Source organism: Rhinolophus ferrumequinum, chromosome 18 (genome assembly GCF_004115265.2).
Source record: "Rhinolophus ferrumequinum isolate MPI-CBG mRhiFer1 chromosome 18, mRhiFer1_v1.p, whole genome shotgun sequence".
Classification (NCBI taxonomy): domain Eukaryota; kingdom Metazoa; phylum Chordata; class Mammalia; order Chiroptera; family Rhinolophidae; genus Rhinolophus; species Rhinolophus ferrumequinum.
The window spans coordinates 44,253,138-44,274,481 of NC_046301.1; the positions used below are offsets into that span (position 1 = coordinate 44,253,138).

A 21,344-nucleotide genomic window follows, 5' to 3' on the forward strand; every position below is an offset into this window, starting at 1 on the left:
GTTCCACCGTGGCCAGACCAGACCCTGGGACAGCCCACCAGCTCACGATCCATCAATGTCTCAGCCCTCCCTCCCCAGCTCCTGCCTGTGAAATCCTGGGTATTTCCATCTGAGAGAAGGGGAAGCAGGCAGCTCCACCTCCCCAGGGCCCCTGACTCACACCAGCTGGGTGGGACTCAGCAGGGAGAAGGGAGGGATGTGGTAGAAAATGTACAGGGCCCCCCTGCGGGTGTGGGGAGCAGGATGACCTCACCACCCTTCCTTGTCTCTGTTCTCTCAGGTCTGGAGGCAGGAAGAGTGGGTCTAGGAGAACTGAGGAGAGGGGGAGGGCTGCTGTCTGGGACTGAGCGGAGGGCAGATAGAGGATGAGGAAAGAGCCAGGCGTGGAAAAGTTCAACGGGAAGGAGGGTGAGGAGGACGAGGGGTCGGTTACAACACGAGGCTCAGAAGCTGGTGTGGGGGAGGTTGGCCCACTACCTTGGGGTTCTGGCTGTAACTCTGGAAACCTGGGCCCAGGATAAAGAGTAGGTGTGTATGTGCTTGTGAGGTGGGAAGGAGATGGTCCAGAGCAGAATCGTCTTTGCGCAAATCTGCCAATTACCAAAAGGCAGACGGATGAGAAAAGAGTGCTCCCAATTAGAAAAATGTGTTTCCCTTTGGTCTTCAGAGGAGGGATAAGCTCAGCTCCTTTGGGCTGACGCAGTTTTCAGGGCCACAGCGCGGCTGCCGAGTGGCTGATTTCAGCCTCCTGAGCCAGGTGCGCGCAGTGCGCACAGCACTAGGTGAAGAACCTACACTTTGTGAGTCCTGGCCCTGCCACGGGCCCACAGTAGAAGAGGATAGCAGGGCGGGCAGCACCACAGGTCCTCTGCTTGGGGGCTGCAGCTCCCCAGGACCCACTCTTGCCCTTGCTGACTACCCTCCCAGGGCAGCCTGGTGCAAAGCAGGAGGCCCACAGAGGGCAGGGCTGGGCTGCCCCAGCAGAGACCAGGCCCATCTCTCACCTGGAGAATGTGTTCCGGGCATAGTGCATGATACTGTCAAAATCGTAGGTCTCCCCCAGGGACTCCACCTCCTGGACCTCCATCTTCAGGAAGTTATACTCCTGCCCTGCGAAGACCAGGAAAAGGGTGTGGGGGGGTAGGAGGGGGCAGGTCTGTGCGGGATGCAGGATGGGGAAAGGGGTCCTCCCTGTACTGGAGAGATGCCCCCCTACCTGAGGGTCCAGGGAGCAGCCAAGGGAAGCTTGGGGGGAGGGGCGGGTCTCTAGAAGAGTGTCCAGCAGAGGGGCAGAGTGAAGGAGGACGTGTTGCAGGGAAGGCTCAAGGGAGTATGGGAAGGAAGTGCCCATTTCTAGAACCACAGCAAGATGAAAGCAGTGAAGAGTGGAGGAGGCCTAGGGAGAGAGGGAGGAAACAGGAAGGGAGGGAAGAGAGAGCATATCGAGGAGAAAGGAGAGAGAAAAAACCCTTAGAGGACAGAACAAAGGGCAGAAGACTGGGTAAGTGAAGAGAAAGGCTGAGGCAGCATGGGGGACAGGGCAACCCCTCCCAAACACCACCCTGAAGGCCAGCTGGGTTCTGGCTGCTCTGGATGGCTCCTGTGTCCAGGACCTGGCCCCTTCCCCACCGCACACACACAGTAGCTCCACAACTGATCTGTGGTCCCTGAGCTGCCACTGGCCAGAGCAGATGCCTCAGGGTAGGGTCTGCACCAAGCTGCCCTGGCAGGGCTAAGACTATATGCCGAGTGGACCAAAGGTGATGGCTCCAGGGAGCAGCTGCCGTCCCCACCAGGGCCGTGGAGCAGGGGCTGGGGCAGGAGCCACAGTGCAGCCCCCCAACCCCCCATCCCCCACCCCAGATGGAAGTGCGTACCTGGCTGGATATTCTCGCGCACGATGGAGACGTGGCGGTCCCGGTCTGGCCTTGTGTGCTCGTGCCAGAAGCCGATGACGTGGCCCAGCTCATGGACCACGATGCCAAACTTGTCACAGTTCTTGCCTATGGAGATGCCTGCGGGCCCCCACCACGGCGACCCACGTAGGAGCAAGCACCTGGAGGGCGGGGCCAGCTCAGGGGGGCGGTCCCGAGCTGGGGGAGTGCATCCACTCAGGGGCCGGGCTAGGCTGCCAGGGGGGTGGGGAGCAAAGGGGCAGGGGTGGGGCCTGAGCCTGGGGCTGCCCAGGCTGTGTGATGGGGTCACAGCCACATCTGGGAGCATTACTGGGGAGATGCCCCATGGCAGGAGGGGACAGATGACGCAAGGCCTTGCCCAGGTGGGGCAGCTGCAGTGCCCAGGGCAAAACATGGGTTGAGGAGATAAATGAGGGTGCTGTGCCCAGGGGCCCCTGCTCACCCGCAGGGTCGATAAGTGAATACAATATAGCTGTCCTCATCAGTGCGCTCCAGGAAGGTGACACAGGTATGCTTTTCCCAGTGTCTCATGGCCTGCCGGAAGACTGCCCTCTGGCTGCCTGCCAGGATGAAGGAGGCCAGGCTGTCACAGTGTCCAGATGAGCCCACCACCACCCAGTGCTCAGGAGTGGACGCCAGATAGCAGAAGGTACCACTCATACTACCATGCACGGCCGGGCTGGCCCAACATCACGCTCACCAGTGAAGTTTCCCCCAATGACAAAGGGGATGACCCCATCGGGCCATACGCGCTCTGGTCTGGAAGTTGCTGCCCTCCGGCTCCGGGTCCTGCTTCTCCATCTGCCACGGCTTCTCCTCTGAGGCTGCCCAGTAGCACGCTGGCAGTTGGGGGAAGAAGAGTTTCCTGGAATTGAAAGAGGAAGACATTGGTAGCAAGTGAATGAAGGAGAGGAGGGGGAAACACATTATAATCAATCCTCATTATTGGGGGATTCCATATTTATTTGTAAACCAAAATCGATACCCTCAGCTCTTTCATGGTCACGTACACAGAGCAGTGAAACATTTGAGTCACCGAGCGTGCACATTCCCAGCTGAGGCTGAACAAGGCGATGCCTGCCTTCTTGTTTCGGTTCTCATGCTGTAAACAAGAATCTTTTTCACAGTCTATTTAGTGCCATGTTTTTCTGCATTTTTGTGCTTTTTCTGTTGGTGATTTTGCTGTTTAAAATGACTCCCCTCTGCCCCACCCTCTAGTGTTCCTATGTGCAAGAAGGGCTGTGATGGAGAAAATGCCTGTGTTAGATATGCTTCATTCAGGCATGAGTCATAGTGCTGTTGGCCATGATGAGTTCAATGTCAATGGAGCAACTGTATATTAAATAAAGCATATTTAAACAGAAACCCACGTGAGACAGGGCTACGTATTGATGAGTTATGAAAATGTTGTGACCAGAGGCTCACAGGAACTTAATTGTATTTCTCCTAGGAGTAATGGCTTAGTAGTTGCTAATTAGGTGTTTGCAGTGACTTTATAGAATGACTATAAGGTTACTGGATAACTTTATTCATAACTACCGCGAATAGTGAGGGTTGACTGTAACAGAAAAAAAAAAAAGAAGAACAACGGTGTACTCTTTTTCTAGGAATTGTGGGGAACTGAGACTAGGAAATGGTCCCTTCTCATCCAATAAACCTTCATATTTGTGGTGTGTACAGAACTTGATGTCTTCTTTAAGTATTACCAAATACATGTTCTCATTTGACACAGTAGCTCTCTTGGTTGAACTTGGCAAGTCTCACTATCTACCTTGGACAAAGGAGGAAACTAAGGCCAAAGATTTGCCCCAAGTCATGTGGTGGGTTAGTGGCAGCCCAGGTGACCCAGCTCCTCCATTCTGCTCTCCCCTAGTCCCCACTAAGGTCGAGTAAGCCTTGCTAGTTAACAGGCCACTAGGTCACCCTTCAATGTCAGCTGCTCTCTGGGATAGTTTGAGCTTCAATCCATGGCTGCCCATGCTGGGGTCCTCCCCCATGCTGGACAGGACAACTGCCTGGCGCCACCAGAATGTGCTCATCACAGGTCCCAGGTAAGCACCTGCGCCCTTTGGCAATGGGAGAGTTACCTGTAGGCAGGACAATGTTCCAGATCTGGGAGAAGGCTGGACAGAACTGAGCCAGTCCAGGCCTCCTTCTCCCCATTCCCTCACCCATGCACAAGTGCCAGGAGGGTTGTTCGGTGCTTGGACCACACCCAGGGATAAGAAGGACCCATCCCTGACCTTGAAGAGCTTTGAGTTCAGCTGGGGAAGTAGCACACAAACAAATTGTTGCCCTATGTGTAAGTACAGTGTAAGTATAGAGAGATCACAGAAAATGGAGGTACAGTCATGTCTGGGGGATGATCAGGGAAGATTTCACAAGGAAAGCTCTTGAGATGGACCTTGAAGAATGCATAGAAGCTTGCAAAGTGGGAGCAGGAGGAGAAGCTAGGCGGGACTGTGGTGCTGAGAAAAGAGCATTAGATTTGGAGTCAGAGGCTGGGGTTCCTGTCCCAGCTCCGCCCCGACCACCTTTATGATCTTGAGCAAGTCACGTCACCTCCGTGGATCTCAGTGTCTGTATCTATAAAGCGGGAGTTGTCCTGACACCTACCTTTGAAAGTGGTTAGGGACGGTCAAGTTAGATAATGGTTTTGAAAGGACTTTGTAAACTGGAAGCAAAAAGAATGTTGGTTCTTAACTCCTGGGAATGTCTATACTTGCTGTTCCTCTGGGAAAAGGATAAGGATATCCTAAGAGAAAACAAACCCTTACAATGGGTTCATGCTCATGGCCTCTGAGCCAGGAGGCTGGCTGTGAACAGGGAGGGTCCCTGTCTCTCCAATTCTGGAACCCATGTCTGGGACATAGGAGGGACGGCCCGTACCCAGTGCACCTGCAGCTTTGATAGAAGACCTGCGAATTGTACGCTGTCTGAGATCCGTGGCCTGCTGCACCTGGAAGGCCCTTAAATCCTCCTCATCCAGGGCGATGTCCCCGAGGAAGGCAGCTAGAGAGAAAAGAAGAGACCAGGGGCCAAGTTAGTCCACCTACCCAGCACTGACAGCCCCAACACCAAGGCACGCCCCTGGCCCCCACCGCAACTTGAGTCTTAACCATTCTCTGAGGAAGGAGAAGGGCCATGGGGGCTTGCTCTGGAGACGTCTTGAGAGACTCATGCTCACTTTTTAGTTGGAATCCCGGCAAAGCTGATGCCTCAGCCCCTACTTAGCTCCACAAAGACGAGGTAACATCATTTACTTCATCATTCTTCAGCAAATACTTAGTAAGCACCCACTGTGGGCCAGGTACCACTCCAGGGATTAGCAAGACACACGAGGTCCCTGCTCACACACAGCTAACCTTCAATAACACACAAGGGAACTAATACGGAACTCGAGAATTCCAGACAGTGATGGGTGCTATAAAGAGAATAGAAGGGGGTGGGATGATAGAGTGTTTACTTTGTGGGCCCAGGACCTTGGCACTGTGTTGAGCGGGTGGTATTCACTCCACAAACGCCATGTGAATTACAATGAGGGGAGGACAGGAAAAAGAAGTGGAGCAGATAGTCACCTTAGGGAAACCAGGACACATGATGGGAGCTTCCCAGCCAGGAAGAAACCATTTAACAGCTCTCAAGTGACTCCTATCTGGAGTTTCAGGGTCCCCTCTCTGGAGAAAGAAGGGCCTGGGGAAAAAGAGCCCCCTTAATAGGCCATTTTGATTTCTGGAGCTGGGGAGGTATTTCCAGACTGATGGGCTAAACAGTCTATCTGCTTTTTAAGAAGTTGGGAGCGAGAGGAAGCAGAGGCCTCAGAGCTGAGCGCTCTGGAAGGCGCTCAGATGTGAGCTTCAAGCAGGAATGGGGTGGGGGGCAGGGCGGGAGGCAGAGCAGAGGGCAGCTTCCCCGCAGCTCCACCCTGGCGACGACATCTGCTTCTCATCCCAGCGCTTCACAGGCCTGGCGGGCAGCATGACACAAGTTGTTTTAACCTTGAGGCCTTGTACACAGGTTTCTCCTCCCCAGATGGCCTCTGGGTGGACACACACACACACCATCATCATACACAGAATCAGACACACAGGGTTAGTGTTCCTTCGGATACAAGGTAACATCCATACCCACGCCATCAAACACAGAGCGGCAGAGTCACAGAGACATCATCCCAGCACACACAAGCAGGGCTGGCAATGCCCTGAAAGGTGGAAGGCACTGGATAATGTGTGAGTGAAGTATCACGTCACTATTCTTTGAGTCTGCAAACACATGCTCACAGATACACACTCTTCTGTAGCCATGACCTAACGCTGGGTCAGCAGAATGTGAGAGTAACTTTAGCAGTTATCTAGGCTAAACCTTCTAACCTTCCTTTTTACAGATGCAGAAACTGAAGCCCAGAAGGGAAATGATTTCACCGAGACCATGCTGCTAGATACTAGAAAGGCTGGATTTATAATTCAGGCCTCCTGGTTCCCAGTCCAGCGCTCACTGCACTCACGTTCATTACTTCTGTAGAACCCATACTGTAAATATATATACACAAAAGCACACTCAGACACACATGTCTGCCAAAAAATGCACACGCAGTCACAGACAATCCTAACAAACACACGCACAAGCTCCAACACACAGAAACCAAGCTCAAGTTCTGAACTCATTAAGCTAGCAATCGCAGCAATAATGACCTTGTATAAATGTCTGTTGAAATTTATGTGGTGTTTTCCAGTTGACAAAGTGTTTTCACGTTAATGGATTCATTTAATCCTGGTCCACCCAGTACATGCCCGTTAAGCCATACTCCACCCATGCATTTGCTTAGGAGTGTCCCATTACAAATACATGGAGATAGAACCTGGTGGCTAGGTTCCAGCCCACCTCCCTGACTTTAGTGATCAGAATACTTGGGCCTAAGAGGGTAAATGACTTGCCCAAGGTCACCAGGTAGTAAGTGGCCCAGCATCCCTTCCATCCCATGAGAAAGAGTCTCTTACTTAAAACATCACCCTTGGTGGCCTTGGCGCAGCAATTGATGGGACAGCAACAGAAGACACTTCTCAGCTGACATGCAAGGGTGGCCTTAGGAAGGAGATGGGATGGGAGGTACATTTCAAGGCGGCATGGTGGGTCCCTATGTGCCATCATTCACACAGGCACTCACGGGTCACATGAATACTCCCATATCTTTACACACTTTGCCCCTTTGCACAGACATTGCACCTCTAGGCTCACGCGCCCACACCCACGGACATCACCATATATGCATGGCTGGACACTTAATTCTTCTTTGGACATAGCAGCAAAGAGCAAGGTCTTTGGAGTCAGGCAGACCTATCTTTGAATCCTAACCTGGCAACTTATAGCGGACAAGTCATATAGACTCTTCTAAACCTCAATTTTCTCCTATATAAAGAGGAGCTAAGAAAAGAAACTGTCTCCTAGGATTTATTTACATGAAATCAGGCATGTAAACAAAGCACTTAGCACAAAGCCTAGAGCACAGTGAGCACCTACTAACTGGCCACTGTTAATATCACCCCAATAACAGCCCCATAAGCTCAAGTTCAGCTCTCCCCTTTCCCTGGGCACACTGGTTCACCCATACTGGCCTTCCAGCTGAGCGAAGCAACCCCCTGCCCAAAGAGCTCAGAAGGAGAACCTCGAATTCCAAGGACAGAGCCCACGGAACTGTGCTGGCCTGTGGGACCAGGGCAGTGTGCACAGGGCAAGTAGGAGGCGGGTCAAGGCCTGGGCTGGCCGCAGAGCTCATCTGCAGAGCGGGCGCCCTGTGGTGGGGATGTCATGGCTGAAGAATGCGTGGGAACAGTGGGGGTGGGGAGAGATGGGGTGTGCAGGAGAGCCTTATGGCCAGGAGCTGAGCCTAAAGGCCCTGCTCATTTGGGATTCCCCCTGGGGAAGTGAAGTAATCTGGATGCTGGGAAGTGAGGACACCCCTCTTTACTTGGAAGGAAGCCCCGGGGTCAGAGTCAGGGTAGTAGTTGTTTTCAACCCGGAATCAAAAGTTTTTGTTTTCTGGCTGAAAACCAGCCAGGAGCACTCATGGCTGCGCCCCAGCCAGGTCTCAGGAGTATGAAAGGTAAAAGAGAGTGCACTAGACCCCATGTACCCATCCTTCAGGCTGGCCTTCTGAGTGCACGTCTCCTTCCCTGGGGTGTGGCAAGGCACCTCCTTCCATGGGGCGGGAGAGGAGCTGGCTGGTGTGATGGAGCCCCACTGCCATGTGTACCAAGCATATGCAGGACCTATTAACACAAATGCAAGCTTCTAGCTGGAGAAGGACATGCTCAAGTTCCTGCAAACGTGTGCATGTATTGTACACTGATGCACTGGTGCAAGTTTGCACTCATACTTACATGCACTCAAGAGCACCCACATGCATAGTTAAACAGACTTGGCCATAAAGCAGCGGCATACCCCAAAATGCGCAAAAACACACTCGGCTAACTTCTCTGTGCAAGCCCTAGTGTTTTTTCACACACAAATAACTGGATGCACATACCCCATTTCACAGGCCACACCCCCAAAGGACACCTTTAGAAATGGAGGGGGGGAGAGGGAGAGGGAGAGAGAGAAAGAGAGAGAGAGAGAGAGAGAGAGAGAGAGAGAGATTAGCCTATTCCTTTGGATATACTTAGGAGGTCCTTAGTAGTCTAAGGAATAACACATTCTACTCCTTGCCCATCGTCCCCAATATCTTCTCCCAAAACAATCTCTGGAGAAACTAGATTTTTGAGAGTTCCTTTTTCCTGGGGAGTCCCATTAGTCCCCCTCCATCTGGAGCCCAGGGAGATGGTAAGTCTTTTCCTCCTCCCTTGGGGCACCTAAAAGAGAAGGTGACTCAGGGAGCAGGGGCATTAGTGGGTGGGTGACTCATTCAGAGTGTCTGGAGGGGGAATGTGGTCTGGCTGGAGAAGGGATTGCTTTTCAGCCTCCTGAGCTTGGAACCCAGTCCTCTGAGGCCCCTTGAAGTCCAAACCTGGGCCACAAGGCCCCTGGGGTGAGGATGGTGATGAGAGTTAGTGAACTACTGGCCCACTTCCTCTCCCAAAGCAGACCTCTGAGCTGCCACCTGAGGCTGATGGAAGGTCCTGGCTGGCTCAGGAGCAGTCCCATGGGCTTTCCTTTTCATTTTTTAAACTTTTATTTTATTCTTTAAGTGTGTTTTTCCAGGACCCATCAGCTCTAAGTCAAGTAGTTGTTTCAATCTAGTTGTGGAGGGCGCAGCTCACAGTGGCCCACGTGGGGATTGAACTGGCAACCTTGTCTTAAGAGCACCACGCTTTAACCAACTGAGCTAACCTGCCACCCCCCATGGGCTTTTCTGCTTATAGGAGCAACTCGGTCCCAATTCCTGCCTCCAAGTCTCTCCCAGAGCCCTGAGAGTCACTGCCAAGTTATCAGGATAGCCAAATGGAGCTGGGAATCTCAGGAAAGGACACCTTTGATGGTTTGGCAACCTGACATACAAGAAATCAGGGCTGACTTGCAATTTCCTTGAGCAAGGGCGAGAGAGAGAAAGAGAGAGAGAGAGAGAGAGAGAGAGAGAGAGAGAGAGAGAGAGAGAGTCATGGAACCAGCTCCCAGTATACACACAGGCCAGTTCGGCATTCTGTACACTGCTCTGGTCTCACCCAGAAGATACAGGAACCTCTCCAAGGTAACGAGGGTCTTAATTTTGCCCTTCCTGCAACAGTAACCATAACTCGGAGAGTAAGAGCAAGAGGTGACCTCAAATGAAGGGGTCTGGCTATCGTGAGAGATTGCAGGTGAGCCGGGAGTCAATGGGGCTTTCATTCTCGGTCCTCCATCTGCAAGGAGGAGGAGGAAGAGGAGAGACCTGGAGAGGGTCGAGAGCAGCGGTAAGTAGGAACACCTATTGCATCCAAAGGAAGCACAAGCATACCTCGGAGATACTGCTGGTTTGGTTCCGGACCACTGCGACAAAGTGAATACCGCAATAAAACGAGCCACATGAAGTTTTTGGTTTCCCAGTGCATATCCAAGTGATGTTTACACTGTACTGTAGTCTATTATATGTGCAATGCCATTATGTCTAAAAACACCATAATGTATACACCTTAATCAAAAATACTTTAGTGCTAAAAAATGCTAACGATTATCTGAGCCTGTTGGAAAAATGGCGCCAGTAGACTTGCTTGGCGCAGCGTTGTCACAAACCTTCAATATGTGAAAAAGTCAGGCACACCTGCAACGATCCCCTCCAGCCCTTGGAGATCAGGGCTGAGAGGGCAAGAGGCAAAGTCTGGCAGGAGAAACAGAGAAAAGAGCCTGGGGACCTGAGGCTTGAGGACGTGGGTGTGGGGTCTTAGGAAGTCAGGGCGGAGGCAGGACTGCACCAGTCACGCCCAGGAGGGAGGCCTGATTTGACCCTGAATCTTGGCCTTGTCAGGCTCTCAGGCCCTCTGGGCCACCCCCAGGCCTGGCCCAGCTCCCCACCGGCCTCACTCCATCCTGGTGAAGAGCTTTCTGCAAAACTCTTGTTTGAAGTTCCAAGTCAGCCAGCCCCACCCCAACATGAAATCTGAGACTGGGGATAAAGCCCTCAGCCTCCTGCTGCTCTGAAAATCACTGCAACTTCCAACTAGTAGTGAAATACATCAGATTGGCTTCCTAACCATTCTTTAAGGCTTTGTCCCAGCCCGCCTCCTCCATGAAGACCCCCAAACCTTCCCAGCCTACTATGACCACTGTTTCTCTACCACCAGCACCACCAGAGCTGCAAAGGGGCAAGAAGCTCCTTGAGACTTTAGGTCCTTCCCTTCCAAGGTGGCACACAATGCATCTTGGTTTGCGCTGTTGGGTAAGTCCCCATGTGTTGTTCCCTCCTGGACTGTCAGCAACTTGAGGGCAGGAGCCCTGCCTTACACTTCTCTGTATCTCCAACAACATCAAGCCCAAGGCCTGGCACATATAAGGCATTCAGTAAATGCAAATCAGCTGAGTGAATAAGTGACACAAGGACAGGGCCAGAGAGACACTCCCTGTCTCTGAAAACCAAGCCTATTCCCTCAGAAAAAAATGAAGTGAGAGTGTGAGGCACAGAAAACAGGGGGTAGACAGCCAACATTTATTTAGTGCGTATTTATTATTTATTTAGTGTGTGTTAAGCTCTAATAAGTGTTTTGTATATGTTCTCATATTTAATTCTTACCACCAACTCTACGGACAGACGTATCATCAGTTCCATTTTACAGGTGGGAAAAGCAAAGGTCACAGATTTTAATTAACATTCTGAGGTTTGTACAGCTAATGCCTTGTGGGTCCAGCATTGACAGCCAGGTCTGCCTGCTTCTAAAGCCCACTCTCTGTCCACTTAGCATCACCCCCACCCCACGCCCCAAAAGAAAGATGACAGCCAACTTTGCGGTTTACCCACAGCCCAGCAGGGGTGGAGAAAAAAGGACAGAGGGATTTGGTTTCTCCTCCTCCCACAGGAAGGGGCTCCTATTCCCAAGTTTGCTGTTGTCCATTCACCCAGATAAGGGTCCCCAGGATCAAGACTCGAGCAACCTGCCCCAAACCCCTGTGCCACACACAGGCACTCCTAGAACTCTAGGAACTGTGCCACTGACTCTGGCTCTGGCTATTCAGAGATAGGCTGAAGTCAGAGGCAGGAAATCAAGGAAAGGTTCTGATATCTTGTGCCCTGTGTGTTCTCTTGTTCCAGGCAGCCTGTTCAGGGTCATCCAATCAGGCAAATAGCCCGAGTGCCTGGCTATCTGGTCATTCCAGGGGCAGGACCCCTCTGGGCCCAGCAGGAGTGAAGAGGTTACATAGGGTCTTCGTGGACAAAGAACAACACACACACACACACACACACATACACACACACACACACACACACTCCAGGCTCCTGATCTTGGCTAATAACCCTCCAGTGTCTGTGGACTGACAGAGCTGATATACAGTGTCTGAGTTCTCTGTATTTCCCCCTTTCCCTCAAACTTGGTCTTGGTGGGAGCCCCTGGCACACAGGGGCATAGGTAAGTCCCCCTCCTGTATTGGCTTCTCTGACTTTGACAGCTGTCTCCTCTGTCCCAGAAAGTTGCCGCACTGGTGGGGACCCCGGGGCATCCAGGGAGCATGATCTCAGAGGATCCCTTTCTTCTTCCATTTGGGCTGGGTGGTGGCCTCAGGAAACCTGCTCCTTGGAGATGCAGGCCACCCCATACCAGGGAGAGAGATGTGCAGTCTCAGGGCAGCCCAGACAGACAGGCTGGAAAACACTAATGTCCTGGAGCTGGAGACAGGGGAGAAGGAAAAAGTGCACACGCGCGCGCGCACACGCACACACACACACACACACACACACACACACAAACACTCACAAGAGTTTGGCCAGAAAAGTTTCCTGCAGGAGGAAAAGCCTCCTTGGCCGCAGGTTTCTCTCCGGACCCAGGGAGCTTTCCCCAGGAATCCTCTGGGAAGACAAGAGGCAGAGGCTTCCACAAACAGCGCAAAAGTTCAGTCCTAAAAGTCCCCCAAACTTCCCCTCCCTCCTTCCCTCCTTCTTTTGTTCCCCACTGCATTGCCAACCAGGCAGCTCCCGGCTTCCCACACCGGACCGTCCTCCCCCCACCCCGAATCTCCGGCAGTCCGCGCCTCCGGGCCAGGCCTCCCCGCGCCTGGCCCTCGCGTCCCGCCGGCCCCGGGGTAGGGGTGCCTACCCGCCTTGCAGGGGTCTTTGTAGTTGAGGGGCTCCCAGTCGTCCTCCTCGCCCAGGTCATAGGTGTAGTCGGCCAAGTCCAGCGGGCGGCTGGGGCGCGGGAGCAGCAGCAGCCCGAGCAGCAGCGGCAGCTGCAGGCGGGCCACGCCGGGCATGCTGGCGGCGGCGGGCTCGGTGGCGTTGGCGGCGGTGGCAGCGGCGGGTCGCGCCCGGACGCGGGAGCGGGCGAGGGGAAGCGGAGCGCTGGAGACGAGGGGGAGGCGCTCCCCTCCCCGCCCGCCGCTCTCCCCGCCCGCCCGCTCCCCCCGCGCTTACCACCTCTCCCCTTCCCTGCGCTCGCCGCCCTCCTTCCTGTCCCCCGCCCCTTGGCCGCCCGCTCGCGGCCCGCTCCCTCCTCCAGTCTCTCCGTTCCCTTCCCTTCTTTTTCTCCTTCCTTCGCTCCCGCCCTCCCTCCTTCGTCCCCCCCTTTAGGGAAATGAGCTCGCTGGGGGGCGGGCTCTCGCCCGGAGATCGGCCTCCTGGGGGCCGGGACCACGATCCGCCGGCCCGGGCGGCGCGCCAGCCGGGGCGGGGAAGACGAGCAGCCGGCCCGCACCGGGAGGAGGCTCGGGCGGCCCGGGCGCGGGGCGCGGGCCGGAGAGGGGTGCGGGCCCCGGGGTGCTGGCGGTGACCGCCCCCCCCAGCTGCCCTCTAGCGGTGTTTCTCCCGCGCGCGCCCGGCCCGAGCCCCTCCCGGTGCGGGACACGCTGTCAGGTCGCTCGCGCCGCCTGTGCCTCGCTCTTTCCTTTGGTCACGACCCGCGCTTCTCAGCCTGCATCTCTCGGTCTCTCCCTTGCTCGGATCCTTGCTCTGTCTCACTGCGGTCCCTGTCCCTAGAGTTGTTTCTGTCTCCCGCCCTCTCCCGGGAGACACCACTGGAGGGCGCCTAAAGCCCGTTGATCGCTCCCAGGTCCCCTCTCCCCACCATCACCCTGGGCCAGAAAGAGTGGGAAAGCCACCTTTGCTCCTCAAGGCCCTACCCTCCCCTCCCCCCCACCAAGAGCAGGACCCCGGGACTGTGGGAGGGGAGAAAAGGGACACCCTTTGTTTTTCAATCAGGATGCTTTATTCTCTTGTGGTAGGAGCCCTCTGATCCCTAGGAGCCACCTCTCATCGGACTGTTCCCACCTCCCACCTCTCCCCACAGATTCCCATTTCTCTAGGGCCAGTTCCTGTAGTGTGTGTGGCAGGAGCAGCTCCCTGCCTGTCTGCAAAAGACCTTTTGCTCATGGATCTTTCCTGTCCCCTTGGGGCTTCCGCATGCCCTGCAAAGCAAAGAAACACTGTATTATGTGAGGGAGAGGGACTGGTGGTGGGGTCGGGGGGCTTGTCTGTGAACCTGCCCTCCCTTGAGCTCCCTGGGTGATCGGCCTCAATGGATTCCCGTTCCAGGTCAACTGACAAGACAAGGTGGCCCAAGCCCTCTTGGGCCACTGCTACTCCCGTGCCCTGGAGGTCACACCTGCTCACCTGAAGGATCCTAGATGTAGTAGAGGGGCACCTCACCACACAGGGTGTTCACGGTGTTGCCTAGGAAGTCCAGGTCCCCATTGGATGCTGAGCCAGTGTCATGGCCTTTCTCCTGGCTCAGCTTAGCGGGAGGCACTTCAGGCTTCACCTGGAAAGTACACCTTATTTGGTGCCTGGGAGCTGAGTTTCACCTGTGGCCCTCGTTGTGGGACCTCAGGCATGTGAAGCAATCTCTCTGAGCCTCAGTTTCCTCACCAGTAAAGAGGGGTCTGTGCTGGAGTCAGAAGCCCCTATGTGTGGTGTGGGCTAAATTGAGGCCAGCAGCTTGGAGGTGGGGTGGTGGGGCGGGTCTGGGGAATGGGTAGGGAAGGTGTAGAGCAGGTGAGTCTGGAGAGGGACCCTTCCCTGGCAGCCCCAGAGGAACAGCACTTTACAGGGTCAGAACTTGACAACGTGCTCCCAACTCCTTGTGCCACACACAGGCGTTCCTAGAAGTCCCAGCAGCCTCGGGAGAGAGACAACCCATTCCTTCTCGCCCTCACACCCACCTGGAAGTTCTGGAATTTCCTAGTGAGAGCCTCAAGACTGGGGATGGCCTCCGGAGCCATCTTCATGATGTAGCAGTAGGTTCCTGGTGCCGGCTTGTAGGCAATCAAGAGCTGGGCATAGGAGCCCCAGAGGTAATTAGGGAATGAGCTAGGCCCTGTCCTGGGCCTTCTCCCTCTAGGTTGGGCACAGGAGGGAGTTATATTGGAATTTGGGGCTCAGGCACCCCCAGGGGGTGCAAAAGCACTGGAGTATGGGGAAAGATGGGTGTGTATGACGTAGCACAGCTGGGTGGATCTAGCAAAGTCCTGTCATGGGTCCCCTGGGGCCAGGGTCAAGAGGTCCAGGCACACTCACCCGCTGGTAGTCATACACTACAATGCCAGTGGAGCCAATGGAGAAGGTGGCAGTGGTGCCCACACGCTCACTCAGAGCCAGGCGTTGCTGAGCTTCCGGCCCCGCAATGCTCATCTCCAGGACCTGGGGGAGGGCACGGCGCGGCCTGGCATTCCTCTTTCCCCACTTGTCCCTTCAGTACTCATGCCCACTCTCAATCCCCTATACTCAAATGCAATTCCTTCTTCCCTGAGAGCTCAGAGAGGCTGAGTAGAACCAGGTGCTGGAAGGAACAGGCTGTCCCCAGGTGGGGTAGGGGTGAGGGGAAAGCCCAGGCCAGGTTGGCCACCCTGCTTCTGCCTCTGTCCTTCCACGAGGTGCCCCTTGCCTCCTCCTCTCATTCCTCTTGGACAGTTTGCTGCCTACCCAGCCCCCCAAGCCAATCTGTCTGGCATGCCCTGTACTTCCTGCCCACTTCCTCCCAGGCCTGCTTACCATCTCAGTATGTTTCTGGCTCATGTGAAGACCCATGAGCAGGGCCCCTACAATCACCACGACGACCAGGACCACCACAACGACCACGATGAGAAGGCGTTTGAGGTGCACAGGGCAGCAGGGGATGCCCAGCCGGCCCCGGGGGGCTGCTGAGTAGTCCTGATGTGGTGGGGTGGGGAGGAGACAGTTATGAAGTCATGAGGACACCCCTTCTCCCTGCACTAGCTGGACACCCTCTCACGCCCTCCCAGGGCTGAGCAACCTATGCTATGGTCGTGCAGAGGAAGGATGAGGAGATCAGAGGAGGAGGTGGCCTGGATTCCAGCAAACCAACAGATGCTTAGAAGTGAGGTCTGGCTTGGAGAGACCCGAGACAGCCTATTTCACTAATGATATTTCCCGCTGTTTCCTCCAGACCCCTGGTACCTCCGCCACGCCCACTCCCTCTCTGTTCCCCAAACAATTCATGCTCTCTCACACCTCTGTGCCTTTATACCTACCGCCCTTCTTTCTGAGTGCCTTCCTCCTTCTCCACTTGGGGAGCTCCTGCTTATTCTCCTGGAGTCAGCTCGAATGTCATTTTCTCTGTGGTTCTTCCTATGACTGTCCAAGCAGTGGTTTCCTACTCAGTGCCCTCTACAGCCCTTTCCACTGACCTCTGTGGTGCCATTCAGCCACTCATATTAGAATCATCGGCTGCCATGTCTATCTCCCCCAAGGACTCTGTCATAGTGATCGGTGTCCCTGCTCTAACTTAGCACAATCCTAGGTCGGTTAAGCGAATAAATTTGATGGGGAAATAAGCCCAGAGAGGCCCACCACACACACGCACACACACATGTTCACACTCACCGGTGGGCTCTCCATCAAGACTTCTTTGCTGCCCACATCCATCTTGCTGCAGGCACCTTCCCCTCCTCGTCTCCTACGTCTCCTATGTGTGAGACTGGGGTTTTATATGTGCCAGGAGGGAGAGGGGACAGAGGTGAAGGGCCCAGCAACCATCTGCCAGCCAAGCCCTCAGCTTTGAAGCCTGTTTGTTCCTGGCCCTCCAGAACCACGGCCCTGATAAGGCAGCTGCAAGAGCACCTAAGGGCCCTTGCTCTGGCACGTGAGTCCTCTTAGCCCTGGCGAAAGCAAAGCTGGGTGAGTTGAGCAAACTTACCCTTGGGCAATCTGCACCTCTCACCGTGGGTATCTTCCTGGCATGGCCACTTTTCTTGCTGGCACCTGTCCTTGCAGTCCTGTGGCTTTCCCTGTTCTTCCAGGCTGTACCTCTCAGGCAGCCAAGGGTCTGGCCCAGTGGGAAGTCCATCATATTTCCTACAGGATTAACCCGAGCATAGGGATACGCTTCAGGAATGGGAGTGAGGAAGCAGTGTCTGTGGCCCCAGATCGTGCACTGCTGAAGGCATCAGTATGGAGGTTCATAAATCATTCATAAGTTCTCTGGGAGCATTCAGATTTTGACCTCAAGTACTCTACTTGCTGTCTACCACATTTCCTTACCTAACCTCAGACATGCCCCCAGCTATTCTTTTCCAAATTCTGAAAACTCTGTCCCCTCCAGTTACAAATTCTTACTAACATGAGGTTTTCCATTCTTTGCTATGGGCTTGTTTGTTTTGTTTTTTTCCTGCTTTTATTTTATTTGCATTTATTTGATGCTGAATTTATTCCCAGGCCAACGTTTTTGTTTCTTCCGTTTCTTCTCCTCTGTGCAACCTCCTCTTCTGGTTTAGGAACAATCTGCTTTTCTCCAGTAAAGATCATCCCACTGTGGCAGGGGGAACTCATGTAGGGGTTCATCCCCCAAGAGTTCTATAAGTTCTGTACCTCATCTTGGGAGCTTTGTTCACCTGGGGGGTTCATCCCCCAAGAGTTCTATAAGTTCTGTACCTCATCTCGGGAGCTTTGTTCACCCGGATGTGCTCCATGACCAGAAAAATCTACATCTAAACCCTCAGCATTCCTCACTACATTTCTAAGCATGTGCAACAGAAGTTCTGCACTCTTTTTGGGCCACCGACCCTGCATCCAACCCCACTGTTTGACCTGGGCACACCTACCAACTCCACCATTGTGACGACAGAATGGCGCATACGGCTGTCAAGTGACATCCTTTAGATACTTGGTGGCTTTTCGGACATACATACCCTTGATGGCCTGGGCAGTTTCATGAGTGTTTTTTAAAATAAACACAAAGACTTGAGCCTCTTGATTTGCGTGACTTTGTGGGGTGTTCTGCGTCAAGTGAATGGCAAACCATTTTCAGAGCTCAAACTGAAGACGTTTGATTGCAGATTCCACACCTGACACTTCTTTCTTCTGTCCAGAAAGCCTTGCACCGGGCTGGGTGTGGTGACTGATGGGCTCCCAATCTCTTCACCCCTGAATCAGCGCACTTCCTTGGTGCTGCCATCACCCTTCCCTTCTGCACTCTTCCTTTGACATCCTCTGATCCTAAATTTGCCTGGAGAACACTACTTGCCCAAATGGGATCCACTCTGTGGACCTTCTCCTCCCCTCTATCTCTTTCCTCCTCCTTCCCAAAGCCATCGCTGTTGCTTCGTTGTGCTAAACAAGCCTACTGATGGCTGTATCCTTTCTCTCAGGTTCCCCTCTGCTTGCTGGGACAGGTGTGCTCTGTGGCACCTTTAACTCTAAACTTTCCCAAGTGTGTAAATCAGAGCCCCACACCTCGCTCTTCTCTTGGCCTCCCTCTAGTATCTTCCTTATACCGTAACTCCAACACTTCATCCCAATTCCTGTCCCTTGCCCAGGGGCTCCCTCGCACCTTGGCCTTGCCCTTCAATCCTGAGCAGACCCCCAACTCTTCAGCCCTGGCAGGTTCCCCTGTCCCCACAACAACCCCCTCTCCAGCTGGAGGGCCTTCAGCCTCCAGATTGCACAACAGCATGGCATCTGAGCTGAGAGCCCCTGAGAAGATTGGAGAAGGAGAGAAGGAAGGAAATGTTTGCTCCCACCACCCACCTCACTGCCCCACCCCCAACGGCCCCTTTAAATATTTGCCTAAGCCTCTAGCAGCCAGTGTCCTAGGAGGAGTGAAACAGGGGGAGAGGGGTTCATGGAGGAGGGGGAAGCGGCCTCCTCTCAGTGTGCAGCCTCAGCTGTGTGCAGGTGCCAGAGGCAGAAGACAGCCCCCAGAGCCCCCACTCCCACCCCCAGTTGTCCTGGCAACACTGGGATTGATCGCTGACTCACACATACTGGGCCTGCGCCAGGTGGGCAGCAGGCCAGCGGGAGGGCCAAGGATAACTGCAAGCATCAGGAGGTCCCTGTGGGCATCTCGGGGACTGCCTAGTCCAGCTGAGGAGCTTGTTCTGAACAGGTGCTGTTGGCCGGGCTTGCCATCATCACAGGGTGTGGGAAAGGGGGCTCTTTCTGGGAGAGAAGCCTCGGTCCTCTCCGGTCCTCAGTCTCCCCTGCAGGCTGCCCTTAGGCTGTGCTTCTCATAAGCTTTACAGTTCTTCCTTTCCTTTCCTTTCCTTTTCCTTCCTTCCTTCCTTCCTCTCGTTTTTGCCTGTTTGGAAGTTGGGAAGGAAGGATGCCCTCCAGTTTCGTAAGGGAAGTTCAGATGCTGCCAGCAACCTGGTAGAGATCTTGGGAAATGTGGAGAAGGAAGGAGGGAGGGCGCTTTAGCTGGTCCTGCATAGCTGTCCCTTTGCTCCTCACACTAGCCCTCTACTGCAGGCTTCTCTCTTCTTGTCCTTTACTTAGGCCGGTTTTCCCTTCTGGAAAGCCCACCCTCAACACCTCTCCACCTCTCTGAATACCACCCACCCTAAAAGGCCAAACAAGAACCAATAGCACCTACTCTGTGACCTTACCGCCCCAGCCTACAGGGTCCCATCCCTCCTCCAAAATCTCCCAGCCTCCCTGACACATGTTTACCTGCCACTTAACACTCCCTGATGGTCTCATCAGCTATGTGGGTGCTTTTTGTTGCCTTACCTACTCAACCTAGCTGCCAGCCATGAGACTGGCCCTGGGATCAAGCTTTCCTGAGGATTCTTTGTACCTGCCCCAGAGCAAGGAGCCTGCACGCACCCAACGTGTAATTATAGTCAACGATAAGGCTATCCCCACACATGTGGGGGCTCGTTGACAAACGGTCAATAGTTCATTCCTTCAGTATGTGGAGGACTCGGTGATTCACTGGCCTGCTCTGGGACCCTGAATGAGACATCCTATCTTTCTAGGCTTTAGAGTACTCATCTGTGAAATGGGACTAATACTGTCTGCCTGTCCCCAGCTCCAGGCTGTTGTGAGAATCCAATGACATCATGATGTGAAAGTCCATGATTATCACTATTTACTTCAACTCCCAGGGCAGGTCTTACTAGAGAAGGACCCTACTAAGAGTAGGACCCCGCCTCCCCCTTTCTGTCTGTCTCTGGGTTAAAGCCTCTGAGAACTGTGGCCGTGGAAAGCCCCACAATAGCCCCTCCTTCTATGTGTGTCTTCCCTGTTTCTCCTTCCAGCCCCTCAGCTGCAGGGGCGGGACAGGATTCACTCTGCCCTTTGTGTCCTGGGCAGAGCCGTGCCAGGGACGAGTGGAGATGGTTGCCCAGCTGCCCCAGCCACCGTCCCCACCCCCATTGCTTATCTTCCCACGAGCTGGCATGGGGAAGGCAGCACGGGAAGCTGGATGCATCAAAGGGCCAGGGCATCCCTGTCTGGCAGAACATGGACTTAAGTTCAGACCAAAGAATCCCCTGCTGGCTGATGCTGGGGTCAGCTGGGAAAGCATCTTAAACCCGGTGATCTCGATTTCCTGGACTGATGTGTAAAGAGCACCAGACTGGGAGCCCAATCACCTGACTTCTAGGCTCCCCTTGTTCTGTACCTGGCAGCTCTTGGGACAGTCACCCCCTCACACACACACACACACACACACACACACACACACACACCATACACCCACACCCCAGGGAGGTAACATGGCATAGAGCAGCAATTCTCAAACTTTTTGGTTTCAGGGTCCTTTAACTCTCTTAAAAAGTATTGAGGACCCCAAAGAGCTTTTGTTTATGTGGGTTATATCTATTATTTACTGAGAAATTAAAAAAATATTTATTCATGCGTTAAAATAGCAATAATAAACCCATTACATAACATAAATAACATAAAGTTTAAGTGAAATCATTTTACAAAGCAAAAAAAATTAGAGAGAAGAATGTTATTGTTTTACATTTTTACAAATTTCTTTCATTTCTCGCTTAATAGAAAAAAATTCCAGGGTACTTTGTGAGAGCATGAAAGTGAAAAGGGCAATAATGTCTTTAATAGGAAAATTGTTTTGACCTCAAAGAGTCCCTGAAAGGTTCTCAAGGACCCCTGGGCTGCTTGGGCCACACTGAAAACCCCGGGTGTGGAAGAACAACTGTTAAGCCTGGAATTGGGCAGAGTGGATTTAAACCTCCGCTCTGTCACTTTTTTCCCCCTGGTACTATAAGTCTTACTTTTCTGTAAAACGAGATCAATATCATCTGCCTCAAAAGGTGGACAGGAGTAAGTAAGTAGAGTCCACAACACATAGTAGGTGTGATATCAAGCTTGGCTACTTTCCTCTTGGTTCTGGCCTCAGTTTCCTCATTTCTTAAACACAGGGCTGGACTGGGAAACTTCCAAGGCCCTTCCCAGCTCCAACAGGCTGTGGTTGTGCCAGAGAAATGTTCCAGAATTCCACACATTCCCACGCCGGCTTCAGTGATGACATTCCCCTTTTCCGCTCACACAGACACAATGGCACATTATGTTCATGAGCTGTGGAAACAAATGTGAGTGCAGATACACACCTGTCACTT

At 53.6% G+C, this 21,344-nt stretch overlaps 2 protein-coding genes across 3 annotated transcripts in view; both read right to left on the reverse strand.

Moving 5' to 3' along the window:
- BMP1 (bone morphogenetic protein 1) overlaps positions 1-12,879 on the reverse strand; it is a 41,644-nt gene extending 28,765 nt beyond the window's left edge. Inside the window, 9 exon segments of the mRNA XM_033135149.1 lie at positions 1,005-1,110; positions 1,878-2,015; positions 2,018-2,052; positions 2,356-2,476; positions 2,617-2,781; positions 4,815-4,917; positions 4,919-4,928; positions 12,629-12,722; positions 12,725-12,879. Coding sequence (XP_032991040.1) covers positions 1,005-1,110; positions 1,878-2,015; positions 2,018-2,052; positions 2,356-2,476; positions 2,617-2,781; positions 4,815-4,917; positions 4,919-4,928; positions 12,629-12,722; positions 12,725-12,782 — 830 coding nt within the window. The 5' untranslated portion in view covers positions 12,783-12,879.
- Positions 12,880-13,727: 848 nt separating this feature from the next.
- SFTPC (surfactant protein C) lies at positions 13,728-16,860 on the reverse strand. 2 transcript variants are annotated; one of them, XM_033134755.1, is made up of 6 exons: positions 16,679-16,860; positions 15,514-15,672; positions 15,040-15,162; positions 14,685-14,795; positions 14,137-14,284; positions 13,728-13,931 (listed from the first exon to the last, which is right to left on the reverse strand). In XM_033134755.1, exons 1-5 carry the CDS (start codon positions 16,829-16,831, stop codon positions 14,147-14,149), a joined length of 684 nt encoding a protein of 227 aa, XP_032990646.1. In that variant the 5' UTR covers positions 16,832-16,860; the 3' UTR covers positions 13,728-13,931; positions 14,137-14,146. The 2 variants fall into 2 exon arrangements, with proteins under 2 accessions (XP_032990646.1, XP_032990647.1); XM_033134756.1 differs by lacking the exon at positions 16,679-16,860 and adding an exon at positions 16,366-16,496.
- Positions 16,861-21,344: the final 4,484 nt, after the last annotated feature.